Source organism: Prionailurus bengalensis, chromosome E4 (assembly GCF_016509475.1).
Source record: "Prionailurus bengalensis isolate Pbe53 chromosome E4, Fcat_Pben_1.1_paternal_pri, whole genome shotgun sequence".
In the NCBI taxonomy this organism is placed as follows: Eukaryota; Metazoa; Chordata; class Mammalia; order Carnivora; family Felidae; genus Prionailurus; species Prionailurus bengalensis.
This window is the reverse complement of record NC_057360.1, coordinates 20,979,539-21,000,123: the sequence shown is the minus strand read 5'-3', so window position 1 is coordinate 21,000,123 and position 20,585 is coordinate 20,979,539. Positions and strand designations below refer to the sequence as shown.

The 20,585-nt window shown below is 37.5% G+C and overlaps 1 protein-coding gene across 3 annotated transcripts in view; it reads right to left on the bottom strand.

Moving 5' to 3' along the window:
• TDRD5 (tudor domain containing 5) overlaps positions 1-20,585 on the bottom strand; it is a 110,142-nt gene that overhangs the window by 26,397 nt on the left and 63,160 nt on the right. For 2 of the 3 annotated variants that reach the window (XM_043567763.1, XM_043567764.1), the window contains 6 exons: positions 18,013-18,233; positions 12,677-12,889; positions 12,071-12,137; positions 7,700-7,900; positions 6,789-6,947; positions 3,861-4,022 (listed from right to left, as the gene is read on the bottom strand). In XM_043567763.1, coding sequence (XP_043423698.1) covers positions 3,861-4,022; positions 6,789-6,947; positions 7,700-7,900; positions 12,071-12,137; positions 12,677-12,889; positions 18,013-18,233 — 1,023 coding nt within the window. The remainder of the gene's footprint in view (positions 1-3,860; positions 4,023-6,788; positions 6,948-7,699; positions 7,901-12,070; positions 12,138-12,676; positions 12,890-18,012; positions 18,234-20,585) is intronic. The other variant, XM_043567765.1, reaches the window with a different exon arrangement.

The following is a 20,585-nucleotide window of genomic DNA, read 5'->3' as shown; positions in this document are numbered from 1 at the left end:
CAATGTCGATATCCCAGTTGCAATACTTACTACAATTTTTTAAAATGTGACCATTGGAGAAAATGGGCAAAGATTACAGAAGATCTCTCTGTATCATTTCTTATAATTGCACAAGAATTTTCAGTTACCACAAAATGTCAAAAATAAAAAAGAAATAAAACTAATTTTATATAATCTTTTCCAGAAAATAGAAAAGAAAAAGAACACTTCCAAATCTATTTTATGAAGCCAGCAGTACTCAGGTACTAAAACCAGGCAAAGGGAGGGGAGGGTGGGTGATGGGTATTGAGGAGGGCACCTTTTGGGATGAGCACTGGGTGTTGTATGGAAACCAATTTGACAATAAACTTCATATGTTGAAAATAAAATAAAATAAAATAAAAACAGGCAAAGACTGTACAAGAAAACTACAGACCAGTATCTTTCATGAAAACAGACATAAAACACCAAATATTAGCAAATGGAATCAAGCAATATAAATAGAATAATACACCATGATCAAGTCAGATTTATCCCAAGAATTCCAGTCTTCTGCAATATTTGATCAAAAGAAGAAATCAACATGATCACATCAATACATACAGAAAAACCATTTAACAAAATTCACACCCATGTATTCATGATAAAACCATTCAGCAGGACAACAAGATGTCCTCTCCCACAACTCTTGTTCAACATCATATTTGAAATTCTAGCCAGTATAATTATTAATAAGACAGGAAGAAAGATAAAGACATACAGACTGGAAAGGAAGAAATAAAACTGTCCCAATTCAGACATTATCATCTTTGTAGAAAATCTCAAAGGAAATCCATAAAGCACCTCCTAGTTTAGCTAGTTCATAGGATTAAGGTCAAAATACAAAACTCAACTTGTATTTATTAGCAATGAAAATATGGAAACAAAAAGGTATCACAATTGCTCCCAAAACAAGTGAAATATTTAGGCATAAAGCTAATAAAACATGTCTTGTATACTGAAATTGTAACACCCTGACAAAGGTATAAAAGAAAACCTAGAGAGAGAAATATGTTGTGTTCACAGATTAAAGATGTTAATTCTCCTTGAACTTATCTATAGATTTAATGTAATTCCAATCAAAATCTCAGATATAAATTGATTCTAAAATTTACATGAAAAGTAAAAGGAAGGTGAATATTAAAAACAAGTTTGAGGGACACCTGGGTGGCTCAGTCGGTTAAGTGGCCGACTTCAGCTCAGGTCATGATCTCATGGTTTGTGGGTTCAAGCCCCTTTCAGGCTCTGTGCTGACAGCTCAGGGCCTGGATGCTGCTTCAGATTCTGTGTCTCCCTCTCTCTCTGCCCCTCCCCTGTCTGCTCTCTGTCTCTCTCTAAAATAAACAAACATTAAAAAAATAAAAATAAAAATAATAAATAATAAATAAATAAAAACAAGTTTGAAAAAGAATAAAGGAGGAGGAATCCTACTACCTGACTTTAAGAGGTATTATAAAGCTACAGTAAACAAGACAGTGTGTGGTATTATTGAAGAGACAGGTAGATCAATGGAGCAGAACACAGAGTCCAGAAACAGACACACACAAACGTAGACAACTGATTTTTGCCAAGTCTACAAAGGCTATTCATCAATGGAGAAAGCACTGTCTTTTCAAATGATACTAAAACAACTGGACATCCATACATAACAAAATTAATATTGACCTAATCCTCATACCTTACACTAAAATTAACTCAAGATGTCTTGATACAGAAAACACTGTACATAGAAGAAAAATACTGATAAACTGGAATTTCTCAAAATTAAAAACTTTTGCCATATAAAAGACACTATTAAGAGAATATCTGATATGCTACAAGTAGAATACATTTGAAAATCACATATCTGACAAAGCACTTGTATTCAGAATATTTAAAGAAAAAAAATGACCCAACCAAAAAATGGGCAAAACACTTGGACATTTCACCAAGAACTATGTATTATAGATGGCAAGTAAGCACATGGAAGGATGTTCAACAAGTCATTAGGGAAATGCAAATTCACACTGTGACGCTACTACATATTTGAATAGCTAAAAATAAAAATTATTAATAATATCTACTGCTCTCCAGATAAGAACAGTTTGGCATACACTTATCATATTACTCCTGATTATGTTTATAAAGAAATCTGTACACAAATATTTATAGAGGCTCTATTCACAATTACTCAAAACTGAAACAACCCAAATATTTTTCAGTGAGTGAGGATACACAAATTATGGTATATCCATTCAATCAACTACTACTCATCCATCAAAAGGAACAAACTATTGATATATGCAACAATTTGGATAAATCCCAAAGGTACCATGCTAAACTGAAGACACCAGTCTCAAAAAGTTACATAGTCTATGATTCCACTTACATGACACCTTAGAAATGGAAAACTCACATAGTGACAGAAAACAATGGTTGCTAAGAGTTGAGGATGTGGGAAGACTGATTATAAAGGGATAGCACCAGGGAGGTTTGTCCAGTGATTGAACCATCTTGTATCCTGATTATAATGACAGTTACACAAATTGATACATGTATTAAAGTTTATAGGACAATACACCAGAAGAAAGTCAATTTTACTCTACGTTGATTTAAAAAGAAAGAAATCCTAACACTAGAGAAAATAAAAAGTCATTCTGGAAAGGAAAAGTTGCTACAGCATACTACTTGACTGTCAATAGCATTCACAGTCATAATAATGTAAATATTGATCTAATGGAAAGCGTGGTATATAACAAGATTAGTAAGGGGCACCTGGGTGGCTCAGTCGTTAAGTGTCCGACTTCAGCTCAGGTCATGATCTCACGGTTCGTGAGTTCGAGCCTAGCCCCACAACAGGCTCTGTGCTGACAGCTCAGAGCCTGGAACCTGCTTCGGATTCTGTGTCTCCCTCTCTCTCTGCTCCTCCCCCACTCACACTCTGTCTCTCTCTCAAAAATAAATAAACATTAAAAAAAAAAAGTTTAACAACATTAGTAAGATGGAGGGGGAGGGGGCAGAAAGGATATGTGTGTGTGTGTGTGTGTGTGGTGAGGTGAAGGGATTAAAGAGAACTAAACCCTCATCATTCGTAGAGGGACATAACACAGAAAATTCAGTAAATAACAACATAAGCATGTTATTTAATGAAAGAAATAGAAGTAAATTCCAAAAGCAGCAGCTAAAAGAGATGAAATGGTTGCTCTGTGAAATACAAAATGCAGAGGAAGGGATTATAGGTCACTCTAAGGTAGGTGTACATAAACATTTGATTAAAATAAAAATAAGGGGTGCCTGGGTGTCTCAATTGGTTGAGCATCCAACCCTTGATTTCAAGTAAGGTCATGATCTCACGATTTGTGGGATCGGACCTGCATCAGGGTCTGTGCTGACAGCATGGAACCTGCTTGGGATTCTCTCACCCCCTTTCTCTCTGCCTCTCCTTCACTCACTCTAGTACACATGTTCTCTCTCTGCCTCTGAAAATAAACATTTTAAAACATAAGAAAATCAAAATACAATACATCCTCCAATAAAACTGTCAACACTTTTCCTCTTGGGTTTTCCCAATATTATTTCTCAATACTAGTTTCTAATCACTACACAATTCTTGAAGACCATCCAAAGCAACAAGATAGAAACTAACACATCAAAGCCAGATAATGCCTTTCCTTTTTTGTGATCAAGACTATGTTGCTTCAACTTTGGTGTTGGTGACAGTTGTAGAGAAAATGTAATTCATCTGTGAAAGGTGCTCTGATGGCACTGAAAGCAGAATGTAAAGAGCTATTTTATTCCAATCCCCTTCACTTGTGAATTAATTATATTAATCACATTTTCAAAAAACTCCTTCCTTCTCCTACCTCATTTTCTTCCTTCAGATCCTTCAGCTCTGGGAAGGACCACTTGGGATCTTCTCCACAGCTCTTATCTTGGGTTTTCAAAGAACTGAATTCAGAATCCTTTAATGGCTCCTTTAACTCAGATTTAAGGTGACTGAAAGCCTTTTCATCATTAATATCCTGCTTGTAAATATGAAAGAAGGAATTATTTTCTAAAATAATTATTTTAGAAATTATTTTCTACAGGGGCACCTGGCTGGCTCAGTCAGTTAAGCATCCGACTTCAGCTCAGGTCATGATCTCATGGTTTGTGGGTTCAAGCTCCATGTCAGGCTCTGTGTTGACAGCTCAGAGCCTGGAGCCTGCGTCCAATTCTGTGCCCCTCTCAGCCCCTCCCCCACTCTGCCCCTCCCCCACTCATGCTGTCTCTCAAAAATAAATGGTAAAAAAAATTGTTTTAAAGAACTTATTTTCTACACTAATGCTGTTTCTAAAATCTGTATGCCCATACATTCTAGGAGGAATTTTTCACTATGGGTCACACAAATGCTACATTATTTTCTAACTTTATCCATGACCCTGTATCTTCCTATCCTGCTAAACTGTCCAAGCCAACAAGCATTTGTTGAGCACACATTATGAAATGTACACAGGGTAGCTCTGTGGATACAGAGATGAGTGCAGCATGTCCCAGCTCTTAAGGAACTCAAAATATAGAAGGAAGACACACAATCAGATAATCAACATACAACCTTCAGTGTAGAACCATCACAGAGACATGACCAAAATATTGCTGGGGAGGAAGACGCCTGAGAAGATGCAATGAAAGAGGTAACACAAACTGTCAGGATGCTTAAAAGAAGAGTAGGAATTATAAGGAACCAGGTATATGGCGGGTGGGCGGGCGGTGTGCCAGGGGCTGGGTTTCAGGGGTGGGGGAGGGTCTTAAAATGTTAAAATATAGGTGGCGGTGGGATACGAGAATTTTAAGTCTTATCTCTTTTGCAGAAAAGATGGCCTTATTTCATTTTCGGGACTGAACTATGATCAATACAATAATGACAGGATATTCTAAAATTACAAAGGTTGTATTCAAGCCACTATTTAAGAATCAGGAAATGTAATTGTTCTAATCAAGTAATAAATATTAAGAAAATTCAGGCTTCAGAAAGTGTTATGGGCCAAACAAGCCTAAAATTTTAACATAAACTAGAAATCTAAAACTCTTTTACTGTTTCAAACATGCAGCAATAAACATTCATACATATTTTCCAGAACAGGTTAATCTCCCAGTGGTCAAACTGGCCTTCCCTTTTTATCAAATACTTTGTAAATGTCTACTAAAAATATTAAGATCATATCCACAATTTGATTTTACAAGTCAAATATATAAATCCTATTTAGGCAAAATACCCTTTTCTTATTTTCTTCAAAGAGAGTAAAAAGGCTTGCTGTGCTCAAAACATGTTTGGCTCTCAAATTGAACACACCCTGTATTCGTAGCCCAATACTTGTTGTTGTCATGAGGAATAGAAGACTCAGAGGACATACTGATTTGTTCAAAAATCATTTAAGTTCTTACTATGTGCTTCACTTTACTTACATCTAAAACAGAGATACTAAAATACCAAGCTGGTAAAAGTGATCGTGAAGACTAAATTAACCAGTACATGTGAGTGCTTCAAACAGCCCCTCCCATGTAGTACAAGTTCAATAAAGGTTGCTGTTGCTAATTTTTTTTAATTTTATTTAATTTGTTGGCTGGAATAATACATAATTACAATAGTAGTAGTAATGATACTAATATTGTTATTATTGTGGGTGGGAGTCACCAAGGTTTACAGAGAAAGAAATAAAGTATGAAGAGTCTGAAGTGCGCAGAGGGAAGAACAGCATTTGGATGAGTATAGGTAAACTCACAAATGCACCAAGGCAGCCATGGGATTTAGCATATGCAAGAAATAATACAGAAGAAAGCATGACTGAAGCAAAGACTTCTGGGTTTTAAGTGTATTTATTCATTCTGAGAGAGTGAGAGAGAGAGGGAGGGAGGGAGGGAGGAAGAGAGAAAGAAAGAGGAGACAGAGAGAGAGAGAGAGAGAGAGAGAACGAGCAGGGGAGGAGAAGAATGAGAAGGAGAGAGAAAGAGAATCCCAAGCAGGCTCTACACCATCAGCACAGAGCCCAACACTGGGCTCGAACTCACGAACCAGGAGATCATGACCTGAGGTGAAATCAAGAGTCACTCAAATCAAGAGACTAACCAACTGAACCACCCAGGCGTTCCTGAAGCAAAGGTTCAAACCAAATAATGAGAGACAAGGTACTGTTAAGATCATTGCATAAAGTTTCCAAAGTTTCCTAGGTTTGGAAAGGCTCAGATCCTCATCTATAAAATAACGATTGGGCGCCTGGGTGACTCAGTCAGTTAAGTGTCCGAATCTTGATTTCGGACGGTTGTGATCTCACGGTTGTGAGATTGAGCCCCGTGTCGTGAAACCTGCTCGGGATTCTCTCTCTCCCTCTCTCTCTGCCCACCCCCCAAATAAATAAATATTAAAAAAATAAATTTTATTTTTATTATTTTGAGACAGAGAGACAGAGCGCAAGTGGGAGAGGGACAGAGAGATAATGAGACACAGAATCTAAAGTAGGCTCCAGGCTCTGAGATGTCAGCACAGAGCCCAACATAGGGCTGGAACCCACAAACCTCAAGAATATGACCTGAGCCGAAGTCAGATGCTTAACCGACTGAGTCACCGAGGCGTCCCCAAAAATAAATTTTAAAATAAGAACAATTATGGTAACTTTATCACAGGGATTTTATAAGAATTAAATAATACGTTATGCTGAAAAGTGCTTTTTATAGGGGCTGGCATATAGCAGGTACTCATTAAACGTTAATAATAATAAAAACAATTATAATAATATTTGCAAAAAAACTCTTACCAGGGTATATAACTCACTCTCCTTTGATTGTGGACTTATCTCTCGGTCTTTGTTAAAATAGCGTTGCTGGGAAGGATAACCCAGTTCTGTCAGGACCACGTCCTCTGGTCCTGCATCAGACTTAGTATATAAAGCTAAAGGGTTGAGTTCTCTGAAACCCTAGGATTAAAAAAAGAAGGAAGAGGTTAATTAGAGAAAACAATTAAAAAGTTAGCACTTCATAATTTTCAAGTGTTGTGGAAATGTATTATCTTCAAAAACTTAACAGTTAAAAAATTTTCCATAGTGACAATTTTTCCTAGTCACAAAAATTATCAACATCAATATTAACAGTGATACAGACATCACTATCAATATTTGCAAAATAAGAGACTGCTGTCTTCTCTAAGATGACCTCCAAGAAAATAGTCTGAGGTGGGGTGCCTGGGTTGCTCAGACGGTTGGGCGTCCGACTTTGGCTCAGGTCATGATCTCACGGTCCATGAGTTCGAGCCCCGCATCGGGCTCTGGGCTGACAGCTCAGAGCCTGGAGCCTGTTTCGGATTCTGTGTCTCCCTCTCTCTCTGACCCTCCCCTGCTCATGCTCTGTCTCTCTCTGTCTCAAAAATAAATAAATGTTAAAAAAAAAAAAAATTTTTTTAATTAAAAAAAAAATAGTCTGAGGTAAGATTGAATCCTCAAATCAATTATTTAAAATACAAGCACTCACATTCTAAAGAACAATAAGCCAAATGTATTTTTTGTGGTTATTTGAAAATTAAGAGAGTGCTCTGCATTAAGAGGGCAGGAATCTTACAAATGTCTCCAAGATTAAAGAGCATATCAAATAACCTCCTGCATTAAATTCTCTTACACCTTCAAGGGCTGAGATTAAATAAAATCTATTACACAATACATCCCGACTGATCCACCTTAGAAGGGACATTTTCTCGGCATACAATAGCATGGCCCTCTGTTCTCAAGACATGATGGAAGTAGATGTCTTCATTTGAGGATGTATCACAGAGAAAAATGTTAAGGATTCCATCTACATATTCATCCACTACCCCCACTAATGGCTTTAAACCACACAACTTCTGGAACTGCAAAATAGCTCTGGACGTCCAGTGTTCCTGAAATAGAATCAAGACATGAGATTTAGATGATAAATTCAAATATGAATTATAGTAACCATATACAAAAATAAATTCCTAATGAACTAGAGATTTTAGTCAAAAAACAAAACCATAACAGTACTAGAATAACACACTTCAGGATAGTTATGATTGGGAATGAGAAAAGTAAGAAAAAAGGAAAAATTATGAAAAATGTGACTGTAGAAAATCTTTTATCATTTATGTGGTGAAAAACTTCCGTGTTCAGAAATGGTTAAATTACTGGACTAATTCTCCCACAGAAACAACTGAAATTTCTAAAATATTTTTAAAATATGTCCAAAAGTATCCAAGAACTATCAAGAGTAACATTATTATCAGGACAAAATTAAAGGGAAAGTGGGAACTATTTTACCTTAAAAAGGAAAAGAAATAAACTAGCCTTCACATGGATTTGCAGTTCAATTTTCACATCACCTGGACAGTACACAAATCCTCAAGTTGTTCATCTAAATTAAGGTGATTCCAGACTGGTAGTATTCCTAGGCACCTGGTAGGAACAATGCAGATCTCTCTAGAGGTAGGCAGTCTCAGCCCATATTATTCAAACATTCTTACAAATAATTTTTCAAAGACAATGAAAAGTATGCAGGCAAAGATAAAAGGCACACAAAGAAACAACAAATCACAAGTAAGAACAAGGAGGAACAACAGAAACCCTCAAAAACTTTAGATATTTGATTTCCCAGACAATTATAAACAACTAGACTTACTACACTTCAAGCAAAAACAAAAAAGATTTGAAAGCTTTTGCAAGTATCAGCAATCTACAAAAATTTATCTAGCAAAATTACAGGTCAAAGAGAACTTTTAGAAAGTAACAACACAATAACCAAAACTTAAAACCCAATATGTTGATTCAGTAGCAGATTTGGTAGAATTAAAGAGTAAATCAGTAAAGTGGAAGATAATTTGGGAAAAAAATACCCAGAATGCAACATGGAAAGAAATATGTAAAATACAGAAGAGAGGTTAAAAAATACAGAAGGTAAATTGAGAAAGTTTAACATACGTTCAATTGTGGTCCTGGAAAAACAGACGTAAAAACAGAGACAGATGGAATATAAATATGAATAATGGGAAAGACAATAAATAACTGAAGAGATAATGGCTGGGAATTTGCCAGATTTAATAAAAAGTAACAAAGCACGGATAAAATGGAATTCAATGAACCACAAAGTAGGATAAATAAGAATAAATTCACACATAAAGATACTAACACTGAAGCTACAAGCAACCAACAGGAAATGTTACAAAGAGCTACAGACAAAAAGGACACTGCCTTCAAAGGAACATCCATCAGACCGACTACTGACCTCTCCAATAAGGTAAGGGAGACCAGAAGCCACTGTGATGAGATCTTCAATTCACTAAATGTATTACCTGCCAACCTAAAATTCTACACCTAGTGAATGTATCTTCCAAAATTAAGTGCAAAGTTATGTTTCCAGGTAAACATAACTAAGTTTGCCATCAGCAAACCCTCACAAAATGAAATCTTAAAGGATACAGTTTAAATACAAGCAAAATGTTCCCGTAGGGTTTGAGTGGTGAGAACAAAGAGCCAAGAAACTGAGAAATACATGACTAAATCTAAATGCACATTATTTTATGTGGTCAATTTGTTGAGGGGTTAAAAACAATAACAATAATTATACAACAAAAACAGATCAGCAGAGGAGGTTAAAGAAGAACGTGTTCTAATGTTCTTGCATCTTTACATACAGATGTGTTTATGTCCTAGAGGAATCCCTAAAATAATATAGTGTGTTACTTAATGGAATTATTTAAAAACTTCCAAATGATGCATGCAGGGTGAGAAAAAAAAAAGAATAGGTAAGCCAGTGATTTTTCACCAGGGCCACTAGGTTCTCCTAGCACCAGCAGAGTTTAGTAATCAACTAAGGATTTGGGCAGATTGCATGCACTGATGTTGGAACACCCATTCTGTGGCTCCCTCCCTTCAAGCATTTCTCCCTTAACTCTCAGCTTCAGCCAGTCCCAAATGATGTCTTCTAACTCTTCAAGCCAGCAAGGCTATGGACTGGGGAGTGACCCCAGGATAGAAGCTGAAAATTTCCTGATCTTACCTACTGCAGCTTGACCTCCAAGGATAGATTTCTGCTTCTCTGCCTGCTTTGGATTTTGTCTATGGGAGTAGTCATCCCACCATGCTACTCTATTGCTACTCTGCCATTACCAAATGCATTTACTATTTTTGAAACCAGGAAAAAGATGCAGAAATACAGTGAGAGTCATTCACTTAGTTATAAACATTTATTAAGCACCTACCATAAAACAACCATTCATCTAAGCATCAGAGGTACAGTGGTAAAGAGACAATGGCCCTCATCTCAGGAGCTTACCCTGTGTATATGAACAAATAATTAAGATCATACCCGACGGTATTATAAAGATAAAGTGACAATGAAGTGGAAATGTGTACTTTCAATTGGCACCATGGTCAAGGAAGTCCTTCTTGGGAAAATAACATCTGAGCTTAAATCTGAATGACAAAAAGGAACCACCCATGAGAGTTCTTTGAACAAGCTATTCCAATGATCAGAACCGGCAAAAGCCCTAAGGTCAGAAGAATTTCAAGAAGGAAATAAGAAAACAAAAAGAGAAACAAAAATGGAAGCCATCTGAATAATATGAGAATAATGACCACTACCTACAAGTGGGTCACAAATTTAGCCCTGAGCTTCCTGGCAGTAGTAAAGAGAAGCCTGGTCAAGGCTAACATGCACCCTAGAAACACAATCCTGAATACTGACTTGCACAAAAATCGTAACTGCATACATTATTCACAATAACATCAAAACAGATTGAATGTCTAACAATAAAGGGACAGTTAACCTATGATAGACACTTACCTAAGAGATTACTGTGAATCTATGAAAATTGAGAACTATGGCAACACATAAATTTATGCTATAATAATGCTGAGTGAAGAATATGATTACTATTTTAAGTAACCCTGGAAACCCTACAAAAACCCTGACCCCCCCAATATCCAATAAACTAAATTGAAAGGAACACACATCAAATTTCTAAACTGAATGTGTCTGAATGGTAGAATAACAGGTCATGTTTTCTTCTTTTTCTTTCCTTTTACTGTGTTTTCCAGATAAAAAAAAAAGTTTTAAGGAATAATGCATGTACATGTAAGCAAATGATAAGGTAAACAAATGTGGTGTAATAAGTGTGTATGCCACATATATTTAAGAGTTCTGAGGGAAAAACACAAAGTCAGGTGCACGATAATCTTAATTACATAAACAAATGTATCTCTGTGGATGAAGACGCCTCCTGCTTCATGCCACTCATCTCACGCAACTACATTACTAGAGAATTCTTCAAAAAAAAACCCCACATAACTGAGTACGGCAGTTCCTGAGGTATGCCCTTCAGTTGCTCCCCCATATCTACAGGACAACACGTAGACTCCTGAACATGGATACGGATCCCCACCACAGGGCCCTATTTCTCTGGCATAGCTTGCCGTCCATCAGCTCCAGCTCACGTGCCGCCACAGAGGCAGAGCCACTTAACATTTCTCAAATTCGAGATGTTTTATGTTACTTTTCCCTTTGTCTGGAATGTTCTTCCTTTTGTGTCCAGTAATAGTCCTACTCTTCCTTCAAAGTTCCACTCTACCACAGGGTCATCCCTGACCAGACTCAACAGAGATGTAAGCACAGTCCTCTGTTGCACATCTGGCACATGCTTTTTTTTTTTTTTTTAACGTTTATTTATTATTGAGAGACAAAGACAGAGCATGAGCACGGGAGGGGCAGACAGAGGAGGAGACAGAATCTGAAGCAGGCTCCAGGCTCCGAGCTGAGCCCAACGTGAGGCTCAAACTCACAAACTGCTAGATCATGACCTAAGCCGAAGCTGGACACTTAACTGACTGAGCCACCCAGGCACCCCTGGCACACACTATTAAATATCCCTAGAGCGAATGTGACACAGCACAGGACTGACTTCTGGCTCCATGTCCATCTTCCAGACTATCTACAACGATTTCTTTTAGGGCCCATTCCAGGTTTTGTTTTTGTATCCTGAGATCCTCAGACTGTTCTCAGCACCAAATGTTTGCTGATTAAATGGGAACAAGCATACCTGTACTGGTCTCACCCAAGCCAAGGAACAAGGAATGGCCTGAGCCGGGAGCTTTGTGTAGCAGCACCTGCAAGAGATGATCACAAACCTCAATATTCCATCATGTTTTAAAACTGCATTTTATGGAATCTCTAATCCACTCTTGATTTTAGCTGTTTACAGCACTTCAGACTATTTTACTCATGCATCTTTAAATTAATGCCTTACACTTTAAAGCATTCTAAGTAATAAAAATTTTAAACATCATAGTCCTTGAAACCCATGCAATTAAAATATAGGTAGGAACAGACCAACCTTCATGCTATATAAATGCAAGTCTTAGCATCACCCCAAGAATCATTTTCTTAATAAGAGATTGTTTTTTAGAGTCTCATGGTCCATTCAGATTCAGTCATGTGAAAGAAGACCTAAGAGATTATAATCCCAACGTGAAACTAAGGGACCATATGCCAAGTTCATTTGCACTAAAAAAAAAAAAAAAAAAAAAAAGAGGGATGGAAGAAAGGAAGGCAAGAGAAAAGAGCAATCTTAATCCCATGCAGCTTTAGCATTATGAGCATTATGATTCAAAACTTAGTAATAATTTAACCAGATTTGTTAACTCACTTGAGAAACCTTAGGGAGGACTTCTGAACAGTTCCAATATTTCCAAAGTCTGGGTAGAATACTTCAACTTCCTGTTTCCCGAGGACTTGATGGATAATGACCCGATACCACCACTTATCCTCAGAAATCCTGACACAACAGAGATGTCCCGGCTGGATAAAATACTCCGGCATGGCATATCGATCAGAAACCAGCTGATTGGAATAGCAGCGCCTGTAGAATTCCATAAAACAGGGAATTTCAAAGAGGGAGAAAATATCATTTGATGCATCAAGACCAAGAAAGTCTTGGCAAAAAGCAAGGGAAAAAAAATCCTCCTTTTTCTGATTGGTTAATGCTTATTAATACCAACTAATTTTATTTTCCTCTTTCTTTGCCAAATCCCTTCTCTTCATCAATAAACTTCTTCACATGGAAAGTTATACACTCATTTTATCTCATATTCTCTGAGCAAAATGCAATCCAACTTTATTCGTCAGCACTTCCTAAAATAGACATTTTTAAGACACCAATGGCCCCTTAATTCCCAAATCCAATAGCCTGTCTCGCCAGCTTTCGATGTACTTCTTTCTCTGCAACATGACCCTGATCCTATCCTCTTTCAAACTCTATCCTACTTAGTTTCCAAGACACTATTTTCTCCTATTTCTTCTCTGTCAATAATTATTCTTATATTGGCTCTCTAATTGCCTTTAAAGTTTAGGTTCTCTGGGATCTTACATTTAGGAAGTATAAAATAATAAGCGCTCAGGCTTTGAACCCAGTCACATGAGCTCAAATCGTGACTCCATCATTTACTAGCTGTGTGACTTTATCTTTCTGTGCTTCAGTTTACTTGTTGAGCATGGAGAGGACAATAAAACCTTAGCAAAAATAGATGAATGCTAAGCACAGAGTCCAAATACAGTTAAGTACCCATTAACTATTACTATTCTTTCTGTATACCATCTCATCCATTTTCATATCTTTATACCACTACAAATAAAACGATGATTCTCCATCTTGATCTTTAAACTCTGAATCACTTCGGAACTTTAAAACTTTATTTCCAGCTGTACAGAGAAGATGCTAGTTGTTCCCCAATTTTCATTCTCCTAATAGAATCCCGAATTTTAACTGAGTATATAGGCATTCAGACTTCCCAGACTCCTTAGCATCTAGATGTGAATACTAAGTCCTGAGCAGTGAGATGTGAGAAAAAGTGTGCATGATTAGGATGGTAAATTTTATGTGTATTTTACCACAATTAAAAAAAGTAAAAGTATAGAAATTCTAGCTCATGTCTTTCAAAGAAAACGGCACATCTCCAACCACCTACCTTCTTCTCATTCTCCTTCCCACTGGCTGAAATGAGGATCTCATGGATGTGATGGCGAGCTACATGCTGGACCATGTAGATGGGGCAACACACTGTCTGGGACAGCAAGACAGAAAACTCTTGTGTCCCTAACACCAGGGAGCTACCTTATCCACCTTTACTGCTTACATATGGACTACTATGGGAAGAAGAAATAAATTTTTATCTTTTTTAAGCTACTATGTCTTAGGCTAAGTTATGTCTCTGTAGCAGTGGCTAAACCTAATCCTAACTATTACTGTCCACTCAACATTGTCAATTCACTACTCCATGGTCACCTTAGACGCACCAGGTGTAAACTTCTAGCCCCGGCTCAAACCTACTCAATCTCTAAAGTCAACACAGGTTTCATATTCTCCTTTTCTCCCTCATCCTTCTCAAACCCATTCTTGTCACCAAGACCTGACAACTACTTCCCCAAATTTTTTCCAATTTCTTTCAACTCTCACTCTCTTACCAAGACTAGCATATTAATGGATGCTCTCCTGTTCACTCACCCATCTTCCACACTGCAACGAGAGTTATCTTGCTAAAATCCAAACCTGTTGATGCCCCTACCTTCTTAAACCTTCAGAGGCTCCACACTGTCTACAGAATAAGTCAGAATTCCCGCCCATGGTGTTCATACTCCAGCTCTTCCCCAGTATTCCAGTTTCACATTCAGTCACTGTCACCCAACCTCATGCAGTGGTGCTTCACTTCCCTATTTGTTGCTCCCAGAACACCACGCTACTCTGTTGTCAACAGTGGCCTTGGTGCCAGCGATTGGATCCACACATACCCACTCACACCTTTTTGACTGGAAAATTCTTACTTGTTTTTTAAGCCTAGTTCAAATATCTCCTTTTGTGAAGCTTTTTTCCACCTTCAACAGGCAGAATTACTGCCTCATGCAGTACCCCACTTATCTGCTCTCTGTATCCCCAGATAATCGTGGTGTTCACAAAGGCAAAGACCATGTCTGTCTTCTCCTCATACTGCTCATGCCCAAATCCCAAGCACACAGCAGATGTGGTATTAGTAACAATAGCAGCCAACAGGTGAGCTAGACTCCATTCTAAGTGCTTGAATCTTCCCAACTCTGTGAGGCAGGTATGAGTACTATCCCTACTTTGGAGATAAGGAGACTAGGCCCAGAGTTAAAAGTAACTTCAAGGCCATAGAGCCAGTACGTGTGCTTTAAAACATGTACTAAATCTTACAGGCATACTGGAATGGAATATATAATATTTTTACTGAGTGTTTATTATGTGACTTACATTATACCAGGTGTTCTTGGGTGAGAGGAGTTGATAATGCAGTAAAATTAGATTAAAAGATGGAATGCTCTTGGATAAATAAATACATTATTCTTATATACGACATCAATGTAAAAATCAGACACTGTTGTTCATGAATAAATCTAAAGTGACTGCAAATGTACACATTTTACAGGGTGTTTTACTGAGAAAGGACATGATATTTTGGCAGATAAAAGAGATTAACTAGAGTAGTCGTTCTCCAAGTGCAGTTCACAAACCCCCAGGACCGTGATGCCCTTTTAACAAGTCCATAAGGTCAAGACTAATTTAATATTTTAGTGTTACTATGAAAATACTTATTTGCCCTTTTCACTGCATTAACATTTGTAATGAAGGTGTAAAAGCAAGGTGCCTTAGCCAAATCAAGGCAGTGTCACCAAACTTTACTAGCAGTCACTTGTCACCGCCATGCAGTCACATTAAATAAAAGACAAAGAAGAAGAAAAAAAAGAGGCCAATGTCACGTAAGAATGTCCTTCATAAACCAACAAAAATTAAGTATATTAAATCTCAACCACTGAGTGACCATCTTTTTAATATTCTATGTGACAAAAAAGGAAGTAATAGACACATAAAACACTGCTCAAGTTGTCTTAAGAAAAGCAATTATGCATCTGAGAACTGAACTAGCTGTTTTTGTGTAACATTTTTACTTGGAAGAGGAACTAGACATTTTTTTTCATGGAACATCATTTTTACTTGAAATGACTACTATCAAACTATGTTTATTCAGACTTGAGTATCTGATGCACATTTTCTCAAAAATGAAGTGAGCCCGTCACTTCAAGAAAAACACTGACAGTATTTGTCATCAATGTTAAAATTCAAGACTTTCGAGGGAAAATTTAGATTCTGGAAATGTTGCATCCACCACGAGTTTGACAGCTCCCTAATACGTAATACTTCTCTGATGAGATCAGTGGTGATATTAAAGAATGTGATTTTTTATACTATGTGATGAAATGTGTCAACATTTGGAAGACCTACATAACTCAGTGAACCAGTATTTTCCAATGCATGATGTTTTGAAATTATACATGAAGGTAAAAGATGCTTTCAGGGCTGGTTACACTGAGTGCCTTATGCTTGCTTTAATGTTCTGCTATTGCTGTCTTGAAATACTTAATAATTTTACAACTTGGAGACTTGCATTTTAATTTTGCACTGGAACCTGAAACAGCATAACCAAACCTGAATCTGTTCAAAGTACAAAGGAAGACCAATGAATTTTAACAGCAGTGTATGAAAAGCTCAAATTCCACATTGCAACCAATCTTTAAGAAACTACCACTTGTCAAGTTTTGGAATGTTCACAAATTTCCTTAAATATCAAAGATTATTCACAAATTTCTAAAAAGGCTACTAAAATACTCCTTTTCCCATGAGGACAAAGGGGAACCGTCTTGCAGTGTAGGTAGGAATGCAAACTGGTGCAGCCACTTTGGAAAACAGTATGGAGGTTCCTCAGAAAGTTAAAAATTGAACTACCTTATGATCCAGAACTTGCACTACTAGGTATTTACCCAAAAGATACAAAAATACAGATTCAAGGAAGTATATGCACTCTGACGTTTATAGCAGCATTATTAACAATAGCCAAACTATGGAGAGAGCCCAAATGTCCACTGACTGATGAATGGATAAAGAAGATGTGGTATATATATGCAATGGAATATCATTCACCCATCAAAAAGAATGAAATCTTGCCATTTTCAATAATGTGGATGGAGCAAAAATGTATTACACTAAACAAAATAAGACAGTCACAGAAAGACAAACACCGTATGATTTCACTCATATATGGAATTTAAGAAACAGATGATCACATGGGAAGGGAGAAAAACAGAGAGAAACCACAAGAAACTCTTGAATACAGAGAACAAACTGAGGGTTAATGGAGGGAAATGGGTGGGGGATTGGCTAGATGGGGGATGGGTATTAAGGAGGGCACTTGTGATGAGCACTGGGTGTTGTATGTAAGTGATGAATCAGTGAATTCTACTCCTGAAACCAATATTACACTGTATGTTTAACTAACTAAAATTAAAATAAAAATTTGAAAAGAGGGGTGCCTGGGTGGCTCAGTCGGTTGAGCATCCAACTTTTCATTTTGGGTCGGGTCATGATCCCAGGGTTATGGGATTAAATCCCACATCAGGCTCCATGCTGAGCATGGAGCCTGCTCAAGATTCTCTCTCTCCCCCTCTGCCCTTCACCCCCACTCACATGCTCTCTAAAATAAAAATAGGTTTTTTTGGCAAAAGAAAGAAAATACTCCTCTTCACAACTATGTATCTGTGTGACCAGATGTTTTCATACACTACAATCAAAACAACGAAGCTCAAGACATTAAAGATGAAAGTAGACATTAAAAACAAACTTTCCCCTATTAAGACAGATAATAAAGAGATCAGCAAAAATGTAATAAAATAATGTCACTGTTCTAATTTCCAGAAAGTAGTTACTGTTCATAGAAATATGTTATTTATATCCACACAAATGGACTGTTTTTTTAAACAAAATTTTTTTACATGCTGCAGTTTTAATTTCTAAGATAAATATCAGTAAACAAAAGCTCTCAAGTCCTTAACTGCTAAAAGCTCTAAAACCAAAATGTTGACAAGTACTGATTTAGAATGAGATACAAGAAAAGTACATTGAAAACAACAGATTCCTACCGCATTTCAATCATCATGTCTTCAAGTAACTCTGATGAATCCCTGCTATAGATTCGGATGTAGAATTGACTAGGAGAGATGATATACTCCACAAAGACCCCCACAAGGGTACTGGTATCTAATGGTGGCAGTCTGCATAATTTCTTGTCCCGTACAGCATCTGGTGGGATATCATGGTTTGCAATTGCCAGGCTGAGCTGTGACTTATCAACTTCCACTTGCTACAAGTTAAAAAAAGAAATAAAAGAAATCTTTGGGTGAAATTTCAAACTCTATGATGACATTTCCCTAAGTATACTTCATGAGTCATCTTTATCAGAATCACCTGGAAAATTATAAAAACAAAGCTTCTTAGGCTTATTCCAGACTTACTAATTCAGAATACCTAGAAGTCGGACCCATAATTATGTATTAAAAAAATTCCCTAGAGGGGCGCCTGGGTGGCTCAGTCGGTTAAGCAGCCGACTTCGGCTCAGGTCATGATCTCGTGGTCCATGAGTTCGAGCCCCGCGTCGGGCTCTGTGCTGACAGCTCAGAGCCTGGAGCCTGTTTCAGATTCTGTGTCTCCCTCTCTCTGCCCCTCCCCCGTTCATGCTCTGTCTCTCTCTGTCTCAAAAATAAATAAACGTTAAAAAAAAAAAAATTTTTTTTTAAATTCCCTAGAGGGTACTGGGTGGCTCAGTCAGTTGAGTGTCTGACCCCAGATTTCGGCCCAGGTCATATCTCATGGTTCATGACATTGAGTCTCATATTGAGCGTAGAGCCTGCCTGAGATTTCTCTCTCTCTCCCTCTGTCCCTCTCCCCAGCTAGTGCTATCTCGAAACTTAAAAAAACAAAATTCCCTATCATCAAAACAGTATGGTATTGGCACAAAAACAGACACTCAGATCAGTGGAACAAAACAGGGAACCCAGAAATGGATCCACAAACATATGGCCAACTAATCTTTGACAAAGGAGAAAGAATATCCAATGGAATAAAGACAGTCTCTTCAGCAAGTGGTGCTGGGAAAACTGGACAGAGATATGCAGAAGAATGAACCTGGACCACTTTCTTACACCATGCATGAAAATAAACTCAAAATGGATGAAAGACCAAAATATAAGACAGGAAGCCATCAAATTCCTCAAGGAGAAAGCAGGCAAAAACCTCTTTGATCTTGGCCACAGCAACTTCTTACTCAACACGTCTCCAGAGGCAAGGGAAACAAAAGCAAAAATGAACAATTGGGACCTCATCAAAATAAAAAGCTTCTGCACAGCGAAGGAAACAATCAGCAAAACTAAAAGGCAACCTACAGAACAGGAGAAGATACTTGCAAACAACACATCAGATAAAGGGTTAGTATCCAAAATCTATAAAGAACTTACCAAACTCAACACCCAAGAAAACAAATAATCAAGTGAAGAAATGGGCAGAAGACCTGAATAGACACCTCCCCAAAGAAGACATCCAGATGGCCAACTGACACATGAAAAAATGCTCCACATCACTCATCATCAGGGAAATACAAATCAAAACCACAATGAGACCTTACACCAGTCAGAATGGCTAACATTAACAACTCAGGCAACAACAGATGTTGGAGAGGATGTGGAGAAAGGATCTCTTCTGCACTGCTGGTGTGAATACAAACTGGTGCAGCCACTCTGGAAAAGAGTTTGGAGGTTCTTCAAAAAATTAAAACTAGAACTATCCTACGACCCAGCAATTGCCCTACTAGGTATTTATCCAAGGATACAGGTATGCTGTTTCAAAGGGACACATGCACCCCAATGTTTGTAGCAGCACTATCAACAATAGCCAAATTATGGAAAGAGCCCAAATGCCCACCGATGAATGAATGGATAAAGAAGATGTGGTATACACACACACACACACACACACACACACACACACACACACGGAGTACTACTCGGCAACTAAAAAGAATTAAATCTTGCCATTTACAATATGTGGATGGAACTAGAGGTTATTATGCTAAGTGAAATTAGTCAGAGAAAAACAAATACCATATGACTTTACTCATATGAGGACTTTAAGACACAGAACAGATGAACACAAGGGAAGGGAAGCAAAAATAATATAAAAACATGGAGGGGACAAAACATAAGAGACTCTTAAATAAAGAGAACAGAGGGTTACTGGAGGGATTATGGGAGAGGGGATGGGCAAAATGGGTAAGGGGCATTAAAGAATCTACCCCTGAAATCATTGTTGCACTACATGCTAACTAACTTGGATGTAAATTTAAAAAATTAAATTAAAAAAAATTCCCTAGGTGATCCTTACCTACATTAATATATGAAAACTGCCTTATGAAATTAAGAGTCCAAAGTATGTTATACAACTGCCCCATTCAAAATTGAAAATATGGTACTTTAAATATTCAGGCTAAACGAAGACAGTCTTCCTACCCAACCCTACCAACAAAGGTAACTTTAAAGAATAAATTTCACACTAATCTTCCAATCAACAATAGTTTCTCAGGGCACCTGGGTGGCTCAGGAGGTTGAGTGTCCAAGTCTTCATTTCGGCTCAGGTCATGATCTCACAGCTGTGGGATGGAGGC